This window comes from Aythya fuligula, chromosome 4, assembly GCF_009819795.1.
Source record: "Aythya fuligula isolate bAytFul2 chromosome 4, bAytFul2.pri, whole genome shotgun sequence".
NCBI lineage: Eukaryota > Metazoa > Chordata > Aves > Anseriformes > Anatidae > Aythya > Aythya fuligula.
In genome coordinates, this window is record NC_045562.1 from 11784335 (window position 1) to 11802235 (window position 17901).

At 41.8% G+C, this 17901-nt stretch overlaps 1 protein-coding gene across 2 annotated transcripts in view; it reads right to left on the bottom strand.

Annotated features, from left to right (window-relative positions):
- HERC3 (HECT and RLD domain containing E3 ubiquitin protein ligase 3) overlaps nt 1-17901 on the bottom strand; it is a 39306-nt gene that overhangs the window by 15224 nt on the left and 6181 nt on the right. For both annotated transcript variants that reach the window (XM_032186771.1, XM_032186772.1), the window contains exons 3-14: nt 13267-13426; nt 11761-11837; nt 10959-11180; nt 8861-8952; nt 7718-7848; nt 7436-7596; nt 6832-6908; nt 6095-6219; nt 5491-5550; nt 3275-3386; nt 2132-2321; nt 259-422 (exon numbers count right to left, since the gene is read on the bottom strand). In XM_032186771.1, coding sequence (XP_032042662.1) covers nt 259-422; nt 2132-2321; nt 3275-3386; nt 5491-5550; nt 6095-6219; nt 6832-6908; nt 7436-7596; nt 7718-7848; nt 8861-8952; nt 10959-11180; nt 11761-11837; nt 13267-13426 — 1571 coding nt within the window. The remainder of the gene's footprint in view (nt 1-258; nt 423-2131; nt 2322-3274; nt 3387-5490; nt 5551-6094; nt 6220-6831; nt 6909-7435; nt 7597-7717; nt 7849-8860; nt 8953-10958; nt 11181-11760; nt 11838-13266; nt 13427-17901) is intronic.

Below are 17901 nucleotides of genomic sequence, written 5' to 3' on the forward strand. Positions count from 1 at the left end.
TAGGCCCCAGAAAGTCTTGCAAAAAGCCATCATCCCTTTTATTTTAGTATGAGTATTTGAGACAGGACTAAGCAATCTTCAAGTACACTGAATTCACGAAAACCATTGACATCTTCACTCTTGTGGTGTCTCAGTGACACAAGACGGCTCACAAGCCAGGGCTGTCACCAATTCGCCCCGAAAACTGCCAAAGGGCAGACAAGACCGAGTGAGTATCTGCATGTTGGCATCTTAAGCCAACGTACACCCAAGGCTTACCTTGTGGAGTTTCTCCAGAAGTCTGAGAGCAGCTGTAATGTAGCTACTGAACAAGACCGGGATCAACAATGTCTTTCTTCCACTGAGGAGGTAAACTACTGCACCTTTATAGAGATCCACTAGCCTAAGGAAATATCGTGGGCACACTTGAGACCACCAGTTATCTGGAAAGAAAAGGAACATAAAAATACATCCTGAATTGAACACCACAGAATATTCCCCTACATAAAGATGAAAGTAGGGGAACACCCCTAAAAACAGTTTTAAAAACTTCCCTACATCTCTCCTAATTGTTGCAATAGAAAGCAAGCAAAGTAAGCTGCAGATATCAGAACTTGAGAAACTTTCCACTCACAAACAACCATGTCACTCACCACCCAGTCCCAACCCCTGATCAATACAAGAGCCTGAAATCAAGGTTTTTCAACCGTCTCAAGAAGCTCATATTCAAGATACTGTGTCCTTGCAGACAAAACATTGTCTGTCTGTAGTGATAAAAAAGTAGCTCTCTGGTCAGTTCTCCATCTGTACCACATCCTTCTCTAGCAGATGTCAGAAGGTGTCTCCTAACACATGTGCACTAAAGCTCCCTCTTTTTTAAAAAGCTGATTTCCTCCTTGCCACAGGCAGTAACCCTTACCTCTCCTCTGAAGGGACCCTGCCTATGAGTGTCTTTGCTAGAACCAATCCACCTGCAAAGTAGAAGATGCAGCTTGGGAAAACATCACATCAACTGCTAGAAACAAACACCAACTTAGCCTCCCAAGTGTCAGCAAAACAACATATTCTTGCAGACAGAAGTACAAAAATCCTTTATATTTCTTTATTCTAACAGTCACAATGGACTAGGAACTCTGAGCATAGGAGAAAATCTGGTTACAAAACCTCCTTGAATAGAATAATAAATAAATCACTAAAGTTCAAAACAGTTTTCACTGGAGCAATGCTTCTGGACGTCTGAATCTATTATACAGCATTTTACACAATACTGTGCAAATTAGTATAAGATCACATTAAGAAACGGAAGAAAATAACTAAAAAGTAATATCCTAGCAAACACAAGTAACACTTTTGAGTAGCTTATCTCCTACTTAGCTTATATTGAGCTAATAGGAAATAAAGCTAGTAGAATTAAGATTCTGAAACAGGAGATGAACTGTTTATACATATAGCTTAGACATGACCAACCAATAGGTTTTTCTGCCCTTTATACTGATCAGGTTAACTTTATATTAGCAGTATATTCATTTATTTACCTTACACAGAAAAGAAATTTCAATGTGGACAATGTCTGATTAAATTAACAGAGTAAGATCACTTAAGCTTCATGATACACAAAATCTATGTTCACATAGAGGCATTAAAATTTTCTGGAATTGAGTCTCTGAATGTAGGTAAATTAGACAAGGTAAATTAGTTTAACTTCCCCAGTACATGTTCTTAGAAAGTTCAGGTTGAGTTGTTTTAATTTAGAAGCAGAATATTTCATTCTCATTTATTATCCACACCACCATAAATTTTATAGGTTTTATATTACAATAACTCACTAACTCCCTCTATCTTACCTGTATGGCACAGTCTTCATTCCCACATATTTCATATTTAAAATTCAAATTTTGTGTTTAAAATTCTTTTACATAGGAATATAGGTTTTGGGGGAGGATTCCTTGAATGCTTTTGGTCCGCAGGTGCTTTTTAGAGGCAGCTGCTTCATAGCAACACCGTATCACAAAGAACATTATCATAGAAGTCATAGTTAACACAACACCAAAATTAAACCAACATAAAGACCTGACTGAAAGATCCAAAGGCAACTCTTTGTGTTCTCCCTGGATCGTGAGAGCAATATGCATCTTAAATGACAGCCTCTTACCAAGAACTTTGCTGGGGTTGGTGTCTAAGCGCAGAATAGCCATTGCCAGAGGAAGCGTTAACGTGATATAATACTTTGAATCTTGGAAGGGGGGGAATTCAGGGAGAATCAGATAGATCCTCATTGCCTCAACGTCTGGTGGTGAGCTGGACAACTGAGGAATCAAGAAACTTTCAAAGCTCTTCAGTATCTACAGGGGAAAAAAGACAAAAGGAGGCAACTTATCCCGGATGATAGATCACCTACAAAATAGATGAGTAAATAATAATGAAACACAGCACATGTAGCACAGGTAGGCTTAACAGCTTTTGTTACTGATCCCTTAAAGCATTCCACAGGACAGGACTAAATTCATGTTTTCCCAAAAAGACATAAATGTTTGGGCAGTTTTTTCCAGGGATATCTATGTTAGTAAACCCTTCCTGTTGAAGGCCACATCCCTGCTTTAGAAGTACAGTGAATTGAATTTCTCAGACTAGAAACATTGCTGAACTAGTTTTTTTGTGTGCGTTAAAGCATGGCAAAAAAAAAAAAAAAAAAGACATAGAACTGTATAGCTAAAATTCTCCAGAAATAATTGCGTCTGAAGCAGGCAGATAACACGAAAAATTTCACCTGCTACAATTCCAATTTGGCAAAACATCTCACAACACCTTTCTACTCACTTCTCTCACTGACACCTATAATAAATGGTTGCACTGTGCCATAGCTCAGTGTACTCAGGTCCCACTGTACATAAAACAAGGACTGCCTCATCCACAGGACTACTCAATGCACCAAGTCTTCTCTGCTTTAGGGGAGTTAGAATAAACTAAACAACCAGAAAGTACTCAACTGCTGACCCATAAGAAATAAGAACACAGTCATTATTTTCAAGCATAACATACAAGAATTAATTTCAGCAGTTAGTTCAAGTATTAAATGCCATGAAAAAAAACTGTTTTATAAACAAATCTTTGAGACGTTTTCTGAGGTCAAAATCCATCCAGGTCAATGGAGATGTATCCACAGATACCAAGATGAATCTGGCCTGCAGATTTGAAATACAAACTTTCCCTAAAAAATGCGCTTCTTCTCCCATGTTTCAGAGGGACAAAGCCTTTATATCCCCTCTGAATACCCAAAAATTTTTAAGTGCAATACCTGGTCTAGGAGAATGGCGTGTTGAGAGTTCATCAGCTTCTCAAACAGCACTCTGGTGGAGTTCAAATCAATCCCTGGGGTCTTTGGACTGGTTTTAAAATGTTCATCAATTCTTTAAAAAAAAATCAGAGACAAACAGACATAAGTTGAAGGAATTGAAAACACTACCTCTGTATTGGCACTGCCTGACCTCCAGGAAATGAACCAGACTAGAAACAAAACACAACTTGGAATCTTCTTGCTAAGGACAAGATGCACAGTGCCCCTTTCTGAACTCTTCTGGGCCTTGCTTAGATTTCGGATTCTTGCAAATAAACACTTCATCAAACTCTTTGGTTTCCCCAGGACTCCTCGCTATGCTAATAGCCTGCCTGAACAGGACTGACTGCTTAAAAACCTGTATAATACCTATCTATCATTTCAGGATCCTCTGCATTTTCTTCACATACACTTTATTTATTTTTATAGAAAATAACACCCAGTAAGAAAGGGAAGGGTGATAAGATGACATTATTCAAGGGAACATCAGATGAAGGCTTTCAAAACATAACAAACAAGATTTCAGAGAACTTGGTAATTCCACTCTCATTTTTTCTAAAACTAAATGATCGCAATCAAACCACAGAGCAGTTGTAAACAGTCTTCAGACGTCAGAAATGTTCTCTCCTGTCTGCTATGTGTGAAAGGCTGTAATTTACGCAGGCTACCTGTATAAAAGGGGTAATGAAGGCAAGCCTGCAAAGTACGACACAGTCCAACAGCCAGATCTGGGGACACCGAAATGTCCTGCAGTCCAGCAGGTAAGCTACCTAGCTCAGCACCTGGAGCACGTGCAGCATCTGGAGCAGAGACTCTCAGCAACACAGTCTGTAGTAAAAATGCACATAAATCTTTGCAGATGCTAGTAAAAAAAACAGTAATTGCTACAAATCTATTGACCTCAAGATTTCCCAGGTATGTCACTCCTCATCCCTGAGACACTGTCATACCAGACACACTGTGAAGGAAACGGTACCGGTTAAACATGGGATGCCTTTGTCAATTTTCTGATGTGGCCGTAATTATATGAGAAGGTAAATATTGTCTGCTGGAGTAGAACAGTTATTTCCATACTAGTAGCTAGTTAAATACAGCCTCACCTCAGCATACGTTGGCTTCAAATGTTATGATTTATTTAGTCACAGATCTTCTGTGAAAGTTAAGTCCTGCACTGGCCAGGGCATCATTAGGGTGGGAAGAGAACTGCCCAGAGGTGATCAAGTCATACACTCCATTCATTTCCACATTCAAAGGAGGCATGGGACTATTTGCAGTGACCCAACAACTTAGAAAACTCACTGAGTGTTTTAAACCAACATGACACAACTCTCCACATGCAGTAACAATGCTGCCTTTCCCCAAGGCTAGAGAAGAATCAACCATTGTACCAGCTGAAAAATGCAAGCATAATGAGTAACTTGTTTTCTTTTTCGAGCTGCTCTTGGAGAAGATTACTCAAAAATTATTCAGAGTAACTAGGCTCATCTTCACCTACTTACAGGTCATTTATTCATTACGTCACCATAAAAAATTCCTCCCCCACCTCAACTTATGCTGTTACCTCCCCAACCTTCACAAACGCAGGCAACATAATCCTTCCCAGCCCACAGCTTTTGACTCAGCTGTGCCTATTACATCCTTGTCACCACCTATTGTTAGTTACATCCATTTGAAACTCCTGCTTTCATACGCAAAAGCACAAAACTTTTTCACAACTGATGTCACCTAAAAGAAAAGTGCTTCCATGCTGGCCTGGATGTATTTTTCATGAGCAGCCTGTGCTGAGGTATGCCTCCCTCCCTTTACAAGCACTAGCCCTCATCAGCTAGCTCAGCTGGGTGAGAGACTATTCAGGTACGTGGCATCAATCACTCATTTCTCTTCTTGTCAAATTCCCAACCCTCTCTTTCAAAGATTTTTATATTAATTTCATACGGAAAAAGTATAAGCATGACAACTCCAGGAACGTGTACAGTATATGTACACTAAACCATGCTCTTTCCTAGACTATTTGCCTTCCTTACCCAGCTCTGACTGCCTACCTCTTCCGTAAACACTCTCTGCCCCAGTCTCCTGACCAAAAAATCAAAGCCCAGTGCAAAAGCAAGTAGAGAAAAGAAGAGATTCCAGTCTGCCTCAAGGGAAAGCTACGCTACTTGACTCTCTTTGATACTTACTTCTTCTCCAAGAAGCTTCCATTCCAGCAGGCAGCCGAGGACAGTATCTGAACAACATTACTGTTTGCAGCAGGAAGACAAAAGAAAACAGAGAAAGAGGGTATAAACAGATGTCCAGTAAATCTCTTCAGCTATCTTCCCTTCCTTCAATGGGAAACAACGTCAAGATCATCCCATCATTCAAAGGCTAAGTGGCTTACTCAGGATCATATAATACTCCTCTTTCAAAGGAGGGAGGTTAGCAGTGCTGCCTTTCCATCTATTCTGCCCTTCTCATAGCAGGCAAACAAGAAAAAAATTAACCAGTGTGTTCACAGCTTCTTGCTGCTTTACACAAACTCTAAGCACATAATAAAGAACAACTTTTAAATCCATTTCCCACCCACTATTTGCAATATCCTGAAGCAGCCTTAAATTCCTCTGGTTTTGCTAGGAAGCTCTAACCTAGCATCCTTGTGACTGGCACCTGTACTCCCCTTGGATATAACCAAGAACCACACTTGAAAAGGCTGCTGAATTTCAAGTGAAAACAGGGCATGGAAGCCAACAAAATTATTTAAATAAAACTTCCAATAATAGGCTTGTCCAGTGCCACAATACCTACTTGACAGAATTAGAACTGTTCTTTTCTAAAAGCTTTTGCCTCCAGACATCTATAGTTTCATCATTTATTAAACAGGTATAACGCGTTTCATTTATGGTCCGGAAATCATCAGCAGGCAAGGAATTCTGTGAGAAGATACAGATTTCAGCAAACACAAGGCTTGTAAAAACAATTCCTTCTTATTAAAAATCTCAGTTTTCTATATATAATTAATAGGTCTCTGGGTGTGATCTCTGAACAGGCTTGATTAGGAAGCTGCAACATTACTAATGGGCCAAAAGGAAAGGCATGGGAAAAAAAAAAAAAAAGACAATCAGCAAAACCATTATTACAAAGAGGAAAAGAAAAAAGAAAAACAAAATACATTTCCTTAAATGTACCAAAGGCCTTTTAAATAATGCTGTATATAGCTACAGGCTTAGTACATTTTGTCTAGATTTATTTCCATGCCTCTAAAGTGTATGTTAAACACTTACTGGAATAAATAAGCCAGAAGGAGAAAAACCATCATTCAGCCCACAATCCAGCTGATCTGTCAGAACCCCACTGTGTGTTCCGCTGCCTTACACTGATCACCTGGGCCCCACTGTCTCAGGAGGAAGGCAGTCCCTTTCTTCCCATCTGCCAAGGAAGTAACTCCCTTCCCTGATGATCAAAGTGGTTTACCACCAAAAAAAGGTGCATAGTGAGGGCTGGGACAGGTGAACAGGCTTGAGAAAGTATTTCATTTGTTTTACCTCATATTTGGAGCAAAGCACAAATGTTTGGTCTCCTCCAGAAAAGATATGTTTAACAATGTGATATTTACAGGCATCTGTTGAGGAAAGCGACACAGTTGTGTTAGAGGCTGATGAACGCAAGTTTCTGCTTTGCCTTTCCTCCACATTTGCACTGCCAGTGTCTAATGCTTTACACTTGAAGGCAAGGCTGAACTCAGTAGGAACTCAAGCACTTCAGCACTTTATTTTACTTTTTTTTTTTTTTTTTTTTTTTCTGAGACATACTGCCTGACAGGAGGGGAAAGCTGTAATTTTTAAACTACAATGGGTTTTTTAATGAGAAATCAGAGCCCTCAGAAATCAGCATTAGGACAATTTCATGAAGGCTCAAGATTGTGAAATGTTGAGCTCTGCCGTGATAAGAGAAAGGGAGAGGGCACACAGAGTAACAGAGAGCAAGAGGTCACACAGTAATTCCCCAGTGCACTCAGGCCAGGGGAATGGGTTTTTTTTGCCGTTTCAAGCACTTTCACAGAACAATGTCAAGGTGTCTTTCGACTGCAATGGATGAAAGGAAGTGATTCATGTCCATTTGCCACTCTAAATCACGCATAGTACGTACCAGGCTTCCCTGAGAGTTGCCCATTGTGAGCTGCCCAGTGACCCTTCACAGGAGAGGGACACTTAACATTGCAAGTGTGCCCAGTTCCCAGCTGGCCTCTTGTTCCACAGCCAAATGCATAGATCATTCCTGAAGAAGGCACAAAGGCTAAAGTGTGGTGTCTGTAACAGAGACGGGTACAAATTAACTTAATTTTGACGTGTACAATGCAGAAGCAAGACTATTCCTTCCATTTACAAGAGCCAGTGTCAGCATTAACCTCCACTGAAGGACAGGACTCACCTGCCACAGGCAATCTGGGATACTTCACTGCCCATTAGCTCAAGAACTCTTCGGGGGTTCACTTCGTCATTCATGGAGTCATGTCCCAGTTGCCCACAGGAACCTGCACCGAACGTGAACACCCCTCCACTCTGTTAGCAAATCAAACAGCATATTCTCCATTTAGGACCCATATCCCAGCAGCATCTCTCTGACTCCAGTTCCGCTACGAGCCCAAGCTTAAGCAGAGATTGCTGGGGATTTCCAAAGGATTCAGAAAATAAGCTTGGGTTCCACTAATGAAGCTTCCAAATTGCTTCCTTGCCACCCATCAGAGAGTGTCAGACTTATCTCTTAGTATGCCTGCAGCAGACAAGCTTCCCCCCACCATTACCTAATGGGCCTAAATCTCAGAAGGTTTAACCATGGTTCAATAGCACCCATTTCCACAGTACTTTACACTGATCTCTGGTGGCTGCTGATCAAAAGGATGATGAGCTTTTTCCTGGAAAAAGACCCACACTCTCTGGTCTTCACAGTGGTTCTCCCACTGGAATCCCACAGCTAGCTGTTTCGATTCATTTTTCAGTGGAGAACATGTTGGCACCAACCAAGGAAGCAATACCTAGAAAGTGGCACGGGCAAGGCAAGAACTGGAACAGTGATCTTCCAAATGCCATCCCTATCCTCTGTTAAACTACACACTACTTGGAAACTGCAGTAGCTTTGGAACTGCAAACCTCTTGTAAATGCTGTGACTGACCGATAACTTTTCATTTAACAGCCCATTATTTCTGGCTTGCCTTTTACTCTGAGGCACAATAACTCTCCATCTTCCAATACAATGTTATTTTTAACCTCCTAAGATATATGTTTGTTCTTTTCTATTCCTCAAAGCTCATTTCTTTGAGTGATTCATCTGAGTTTTACTATTTATTGTCATGGATTACTAACATCTTCATCTTAAAAATGGCAATGGATCATGTGGGCAAAGAATCTCAGAATAAATTGTCACAAGACTTTACTTTTGGTTTAGTTTCTCTTACTGGTGTTAGATGAAATAAGGTTGGTCAGTCTGCTCTTTTCTATCATTTCCTAGGAAACTAAAGTGAAACCATCAGGCAGGCAAGACAGCAGCCGGGGCTTCCAGGTTAGCTCCTCTACCTTTGTTAGAACTGCCGTGTGTTCCTCTCCACAGCTGATGTAAACAACCTTCTGAGACCGCAACAGCTTCACATGGCAAGGCGATTCTCGGTCTGTGTAAGACAAATGAAATAAAGGAATTCTTTCATAAACACAATCCGAAATGCCTGATAAAACCTCTGGCAGCAGTCTGATTTTCAGACTTGTTCTATAATTCAGATGGAGCACAGCTTTAACAAACGTGGGAAAAACAACAGATCCCTTATTACTTTACTGTTGCTTTCTCCCTCCAGTCTTAAAATATTTGCCCTGGTTCAAAAACCATTGGGTATTGCAAGAACACAAATATATAATGTGTTTTGTATAAATTAAATGTGTGCTTGCAACTGGAGACATGACTAGTGCAGGTGAGCTACACCCACCTTCAGCCTCATGCCCCATTCCAAACTCCTCACTTTTGTTTCCAAAAGCTTGCTATGACTTTTTCATACAGAACAATCCTGATGTGTCCAATACACATGGCAAGCAGCAGGTGCATTTAAATACCTAGTCTTCCTTCTGTTGTCATGCTTTAAGATCCTTCTACTTGCAAAGGCTAACCTCTGCCAACAGTTAAATGGTGCTTTTCTCCTTCACTATGACATTCTAATCATTAAAAGTACACATCTCGAGGATAAATACACTATGCAAGGCTATATGTTTCACTGATTTAAAAGAATATATATATTTTTATTATTAAAAAAGCACTTAAAGAAGCAGTAGGTACCCCAAACCAGCTTCAGACAGCAAGGGGAACAGCTGCTTACTTTGTACCAACAAAAAACCCAGTTCCTACCTATAGAAGTTGTTCATTTTTTAAGACTTTCACCCAAGGATTTGACAGGTGCTTTTTTTTTTTCTGTATAGCGAAAGGAAAATGGTCACATTTTCATGCATTTAAAAATGAGGGCAGGCTTTTTTCATTTACTTTGTTCTGCAGTTAGCACTAAGTAAACAAGTAAACTTCTAATACACAAGCTGCAGCATTTCTAATAGTGCTGTGTTGAAATCAGAAGCATTTATCTGTCAAACGCCATGCAAAGAACATAGATGCTCTTATACAAGGCCAGTCCTCTATCTTACAAACCATAAAGATAATAAACCTGGAGCATTTTTGAGAAAGCACAAAATGTGTTACAAGTCTTACAATTGCATTTCGTATTCCTAAAAGTGCAAAGCAAGATGAAATTAAGCATACAGGCTGGTTTTGAGTAATTGCTTTAAATACATGTTTCAGTTGGTAGGGTGGGTTGTCAAGTTGCATCGTTCCCTTATAGGTAGACAAAATGTGAGGCAATGCTTTTCTCTTGCAACATACGGTGTTTATAAGCTACTATATACACAACCTAACAGTTTTAAATATATACACACCTCATGTATTCACCCATGCAAAGCAAATTATCCATGCGTGTTGCATTTCACATCCACGCTCAGTAACTTGCCTAGATACTTAAAGCTACTTGGGAACTATGCAGATAAAGATGAAGAGGTTGATCTGAAACTCCAAAGAAAATCTCTCTTGCCTTTGCAAATAGTTAAAGAGCACATTAATAAGCTGAGGGAATCCAGACTTTTCAGACTAGTGGTAATGTCATATCCACTCTTGAAGCCTAATTTATAAATCAGTCTTCAGGTCTGTTGATGGCTAGGCTTCACTGATCATGATCACCTGAAATAAAACATACCACTGGCCCTGCATGTCGGAAAAACTGCGCAAGTTCAGTTTGTTGTTCCACATGGAGAGCCTTTGCTCTATATCAACTTCAAATAACATATAAACAGAGTGTTTCTGAGGGGAAGAATAACATAAGCACTTTCCTGGGTTCCTGCATTTTGACACTTTTTTTTTGACCTTCACTCCCACTAACATCTACAAGGGAAAAAGAGGTGTTTCTATTATGACTAATCATAAAAAGCCTATAGAGCCAAAGACTTTTTCTGTCCTCTAAGGCAGAAAACCTAAGGAGCTGCTGAGGTTTCTACATCTGCTCAGTAAAAACAGACTGTCAAAAGAAAAAAGAGTGTCACTCAGACAAAAAAACGTCCATCCTTCTTTCACCAAAGAGCATAATTTCAATACCTCGTTCATCACTTAGTCCCAGTTGTCCTGAGCTGTTCTTCCCCCAGCCAAACACAGCTCCTGAGAGAGAGAGGGCAAAACTGTGTGCTCCACCCGCAGCAACCTGAGCCAAAGGGATGCCATCAAGAGATTTGACACGTTGTGGACTGGCTTGGGAGGGACATTCTTTACCCAAGCCCAGCTGACCATAGCTGTTCTGTCCCCATGTGAAGAACTGGCCATCTGAAACAAAACAAAACAAAAAAAAAGAGAACAGTGAATAAGAGCTGGTCAACAGAAGAGCAAGTTTGTCAAAATGAACACCATTGCTGGGGGCTTCTCTCCCACCCAAACCTCATGATGGAAAAATCAAGCAAGATGATCTTTCCTAAAATAAAAGCCCTGTCCAAAGACATTAAGTAAAGAAAGATGCGTAACTAAGTGCAAAATACAACATGGACTGCTGTAACTTAAACAACACAACAAAGAATGGTCCACATGTTGCATACAGAAGAGCCAAGGATAATTTTGACGCAACAGAATTAACTCTACACATTTTTCTACATCAAGATGGAAAGCTTTTAATTGTTCCTGCCATTATTCAGTAGTGAGGCAGTGCGTAATGAGTGATGCTTCCTTTCTTGGCAGTATTGGCAAAGCTCTTCAATATTCATGGTATCTAATCCACTTTATTGTCTCCCATTTGTCCCAAAAACAGTTGCAACAGGGATGTCCTTGGTTTATTGTGCAGAAATAAGCAATCTTGGACACTGTGCAAAACAACAGCAGAAATCTTGGTAGTAAATAATGAATGTTACAGCACCTGCTGCCAAAGCCAGGCAATGCCAGTTTCCACAGGAAACCTGCAGTATCGTCTGTTGGTTCAGTTTCTTTATCAACCTAAAGAAGACGACATTATTTTAGAATAATCATCCACAAATATAGTATGGCCAAAGATTAATTTATCATTTCCATTCAGGTATTCTAGACACACATATAACCTGTGATTTTGAGATGAGGAATTGAATCTTGGAGGTGATACAGATCTATGCATAATAAATACAAATCTGTGAGGAGATCTAGATACTTGATTACCAACTCCAACTATCTTTACTGCTACATTTCCAGACATCTGAAAATGGTGGGGAAAGAAACATTTTTTGGTGTCTCTACTATTCTTTTACAGGCATTGACATCCTTCAACCCATCAGGGCATAGTAGTTCCTATGAGTTATAGAACCAAAACCTCTTCAAGTGTTTTGCACAAAGAACAGCACGTCAAAGGTTCAAGTTGCTTCAAAAAAATGTTATTTTTAAAATGGCACAATTACATTGGCATGTGAGCATGTCTCTCTTTGTTGTATCAGATCTGCCTGCAAGTTAAGAGCTTTCTTCCCACAGAGCCCTTCATCTGAAATATGTGCTTTTGCAACTAGAACTCATTTTCTTTAAATACTGTTCCAATAATAACAGCCACCCTACTAGATAGGTGCCCCAAACCTCCTCTTCCTGCTCTGCGCTGGATATGCAGCGGTAACCAGAATAACAGACAGAACAGATCTGTTATTAACGTAGCCTGATACAACACCACTGGGTACAAAGAGATCAGCTGTCTTCATTGTGGTGCTAAGCTGTGACATGTCATCTGCGAACTGCTTTGGATGTCAGCCACTGGCCCCTGCTCCATCCACATGTCCTTGTACTTAATACTCTTAGTACTCTGAGACAGGTAACAGACATTAAGCAAGTGAATAAAAAAAATAAAAGAGCAATTCCCTGAAGTTTCTGAGCAACACAGACTATTCAGAATTGCAATGGGCTGGGTAAGAAGCTTTGCTGACAAGCAGAAGGTGCTAATGGGCAACACTGCAAGAGTTTCAAAACTGAGGTGCCAGTTCACAAGGCCATATTTTTACCCCGTTCTTGAAATATGGCCTTGTGAACTCAAAGGATTTCTAGGGAGTAGAATAAACAGACACCACACAACATTACTGTTTTGGAGTCCTCCCTCATGTGTCTCCTTGCTCTGTAGAAAACACCGACAGATTTTTCTTTGAAGAAGCTGAGCATGCTCTTCCTTCTTGTGTCCCCAGCACCAAAGTCCAGAAACAGAAGTCCTGGCCTGCTCAAACTTCCTGAATGCCAATGAAACTTAAAAAATGCCGAGAGGGGAAAGGAGGAGGCATCATGCTACTATTGGTACATGAGAAGCGCCCAATTACCAGCCCTTGGAGTGAGAGCAATGCTCCAGGCTGGAAGGTGAAAAACCCCTGACACAACACCTCCAAGTAGGTGCCTTAAGGAAACTTGAACCTCTTCAAAAATTTACCTTGGCACTGTCACTGCTTCTTCTATCGTGGTGAGGCCCAACTGCCCATCGCTGCCGGCACCCCAGGAGAAGAGCTGCCCCTGGTCGCTGAGTGCCACGCTGTGAGACTCTCCGCAGGCCACGTGGACTATGTGCTGCCCTGCCAGGGCTCCAATTTGTTCTGACAAAAAAGAAAAAAAAAGAAAAAACTGGTCACAGGACTGGTCTCATAGCTACATGCAGACATCAGGTCTGGATAAACCTGTAGGCAAAGCCATTCAGAAGGTGCGTTGATGCTCAATTTAGTTTTAAAACATTTCCTACAAGAGGAAAGCACCAACCTTTACTGAAACTGCTGAGCTCTTCTGAAAGTCTGGCTTGTGAATCATAGGATAAGGGCAGGTACACGCCCCAGAGCACAATGATAGCCTACACACAGACAGCCTCTCAGATACAGGCAATCAGGTTATTTAGGAACAACCAGACTTGTCAGATTTGATGTCTTCTAACTTAGCCTGGATGTGGGGATCAGCAAGGACTCAGAAGCCAGCAAACCCTGTAAAATACATTTGACCTTCCACACCTCTCATGTCCAATGAGAGGTTGTCCAAAAAGCTCATCAATTCAGTTGTCTCTTGCTTTACTACCCGATGCACAAAGCACACATGTCACAACACTCCCAGTGCTAAGCCTGGAACAGGTTTGAACCTACCAACCTGTTGCTAGCAGTGCTTCTATTGCTGTCAGATGCTCATTAAAAAAATCATATAAAGAACAAGAGGGCCTTACAGAGGAATAAAAGAGAAAAAAAAAAAAAACAACACTCATTCCTTTGGAAGATTACCCACAATTTACTTTTCATTGTCATGTCATGTTATGCAACTGGAATAGGTTTGACAGCTATTTTTAGAACATCAGCAACCAAGTCTTATTCATTACGCAGAGCTTTTACAAACTGACATGAAAAGGTCTTGTCTTGCAACAAAACGCTGGAACTGACAGACAGCTGAATGGAAAAACTCCCCACAAGCCAGACAGAAGCAAAGCTGATTTTCTTCCTTCTTCCCTGAAGAAATGTTTTGGAGTGGATGAAGAAAGATGCACTGCATAAGCTGCAAGGTGGTGATTAGTTTGATTAAGTCCCCCTCTCACTTCCCACTTGTCATTCTGCGCTACCTCATGGAGTTCCCGTTTTCAGTTCTCTCTTCTGTCCATTTCACCTGAGCATAAACAAACATACCAAGGTTTGACTTCTTTTGGTCCCGACCTTGTCAGATCTTTTCCTAAAAAGATGAAAAGGCAAAGCACTTCCAGGACAGCGATTTTTTGGATCGTGACAGGCATGGTTCCCAGTGCTGCTCCAGTATTTTCTTGCTGTCCGTACGTCGCAGCCACACTCCAACAGAAGCCGAGGACAGCTGCTATACGCTTGTGTAACTCAGCTCTGACAGGCAAGGTGATTTAGCTTGAAGGTGTTGGAAACTGCAATAAAGCTTGGCCAAAAATTAAAAACCATGAAAAGCTCACCTTTGGTCTGTAGCTTCCGAATTTGTAAAACAGGGCTTCTACTTAGTGCTGTTGAAAAGCTACACTGCAAGATCTTTGGTGTCTGAGACTGCTGGAAGCACGAAGCACCCAGTTGTATGACACTGATTAGAACAATGAATTACTGATCCCATTTGCTACTCCTCCTAAGTTTACCAGCAGGCGGGTATATTTTTTCTATGCATAGCTTCCAGTTGCTAGACAAGCTTTTCCTAGAGGATGTGGCAAAATCTTTCAGCCCTAAGTGTCCTGTGATGTACGTGGACAGCACCAGATGGCTTCTTCTGTCTGAAATCAGCCCTAATGCTACACCTTCAGGGGCAAAATCTGGTTTTCTCCCCTAGGGACAAGCAGCTGTTGCTTGGAAGAGTTTCAAGCAGTATCGGTCCTCTTGGACACCTAAGTGGAGCTCCTCGTGTCCTCCCCAGCTTGACAATAAGCAACTCGGAGCATTTGTCCCTCTTGGTTGTTTCTTTCTGCTCAGAAAGGGCTGAGTCTCTACATTAGGTATCTTGCCCAGATAATAGATGGCAGGAGAAACACAGGGGAGGGAAAACCAACTGTTGAAATTCCTCTGAGCTACATCACGGCAGCTGTCAACAGCCAGAAACTTGGTAAAGACACAGTACAAAAAGCTCATAAACAACAGCGGATCCCCAAGCTCTCTGACAAGCTTTTCATACATTTAGTAGGATCCTTCAGCTCACTGCTGATTCCTCGGTCTCCACTAGTCATCCCAGAGGTGATTCTGCACATGGACACCCCAGCTGTATTTCAAGGCTGTGGTGAGCTTCGTGATTTCAGTCCTAATAAAGTCAGCTGAGCATTAAAACACGTCTGAGTGTTTCAATGGAAAAAGGAGAAGAGAAAAAACAAGCTCCAGGACCTGAAATGCTCGCAAGCCAAGGGTTACTCCTTGTTTTGTCAGCACTGCCTTAGCTATTCACTGCTTTTACCAGCATCAGGAGCACTGATACACTCAGCACCTTTTCCAGGAAACACCACTCCCTGTGAAGCCTGCTGCTGACACCTGGAAACTGGTAACTGCAGAGGGAAAAAAAACACGTGCTGTTTGTCAGGGCCTTTTCACCCCTTCCTCTCTGCTTTAAAGCCCCCGTGCATCACCCCGTGATTGCCTTCTGCACGCTTTCAGCTCCCCTCACGCAGTTCTCTCGTGGTCACAGCTGCCATGAAGAACATCCAGAGCCTGGGATTGAAGAGGAGGAGATCAGACTGTATAGACTACCTAAGCAAATATATAGAATTTGTGATGCTATCAGGTGCTTCTGAAAGCATAATCTGACCCAGCCAGCATGCAAGGAAGCACGGGAAGCAAGGCAGCTCCCCTGGCTTCATTCACACCACCTCTGGAGCTGTGGGCTGTCAGCAGCAACACCCGAGGACAGTTTTGGGAACACGCCTCTGTGTCTGCAGACAGTCTCTGCCCCGATGAGGTGCACAGCACGTAGGCAGCTGGCACCGCCCTGCTGACGCCAGCCCCACTGCTTTGCTGCCACCACCTCTCTCCTCCTTGCCGAGCCTTTCTCTGAGATAGTGTTTGCTGGGTGTCCCAGTCTGTTTAGCACAGAGAAAAGAGGACTGAGAGGGGAACTGATCAATGTACACAAATATCTGAAGGGAGGGAGTTAAGAGGACAGGGCCAGACTCTTCAGTGGTGCCCAGTGACAGGCACAAACTGAAGCCCAGGAGGTTCTGGCTGAATATGAGGGGCGCTTCTTAACTGTGAGGTGACAGAGCTCTGGGACAGGCCTCCCAGAGAGGTTGTGGAGTCTCCTTCGCTGGAGATATTCAAACCCTGCCTGGATGCCATCCTGTGCAATGTGCTCTAGGTGACCCTGCTCGGCAGGGGGTTGGACCAGCTGATCTCCAGAGGTCCCTTCCCACCTCGGCCATCCTGTGGTCAGTCCTGCAGACAGGTGACTGCTGTAGTCGTGTCCTTGCACCCTGTGACTATCTGAGCCGAGGGATCTAACTGAAGCACCTCCAAATCCCTCCAGCACAGAGAGCATTGCAACATATACACACTGCGAGCAAGACCTAAGGGGTTTGCTCCACTTTTTGTAACTGGACAGGTGCTATTTAGCCATCATTTCATGTTATCAGAGCAGTTCTGCACAGAAACAGGAAACGTTTAGCCTTCACAGAAGCATTTCATATTCTCTTCTAGAAGGAAGGCTTTGACTAAGAAGCCCAGAATTTCCAGAAGCACTTGGCCTGCTGACTTGGTTCCTCTTCAAATCAATCCTGCAGCAATTTGCAAAGGAGCAGAACAAAGCCCCATGTTCCTGAGAAGTCACATCTGTACAGTGTGGGCACTGCAACACATTTGTCCTTGCTTTCAATGACATCCCAATCAGTTTCACAAGTCCTGTTTGAAAATATTATTGCACAGAAGGCAGGTGACAGGAAAAGGGAGGGATCAACACGCTCCCATTGAACATTTACAAAAGAGATTTTATTTATTCTCAGATTCAGCAGCTTTCAGTAGGGCATAGGTTTGATATAACTTGAATACCCCATCTTTTGGGTTTGTAAAAAAAAGTTTATACACTCAAGCCCAACCCCAACTCATAAAACAGCTTTTGGAGAAAGCTCTTCCTGAAAACATTTGCTCTAGCAACAGTACTTCAGAAGCAAAATGGAAGGTGTTGGCTGAGAAACTGGTCTCACAGCTTGCTACTGGATGTAGAGCAAAAGCATACTGTCATCCCTGGATGCACTTCACTTTTTTTTTTTTCCCCTTCAGAACACAAACTGATCTTTTGGATATAAATGTGTCTAAAGGAAAAAATTGTCAAGTACATACTACCATCACAGGGCTAAAGTACAAGCGATTCATGTGTACACTCAAGTAGGACACAGATTAACACAAACCTCAGGAACGTGAAAGATTTTATTGTGCTTCTGCAGTAAAGGTGTTCAAGGACATGAAATTCAGTCATTTAGCAGAGGTTATTCTGTATAACAGGCCAGACAAACCACCAAGAATTAGTTAGTTCATAGGGCAGAAGCAAGATCAGAAGTGTATACATGCACAGAACAATTCCCCTTTCTCTGCTGCAAGATTTGAAGAGCATTCTGATGAAAGTA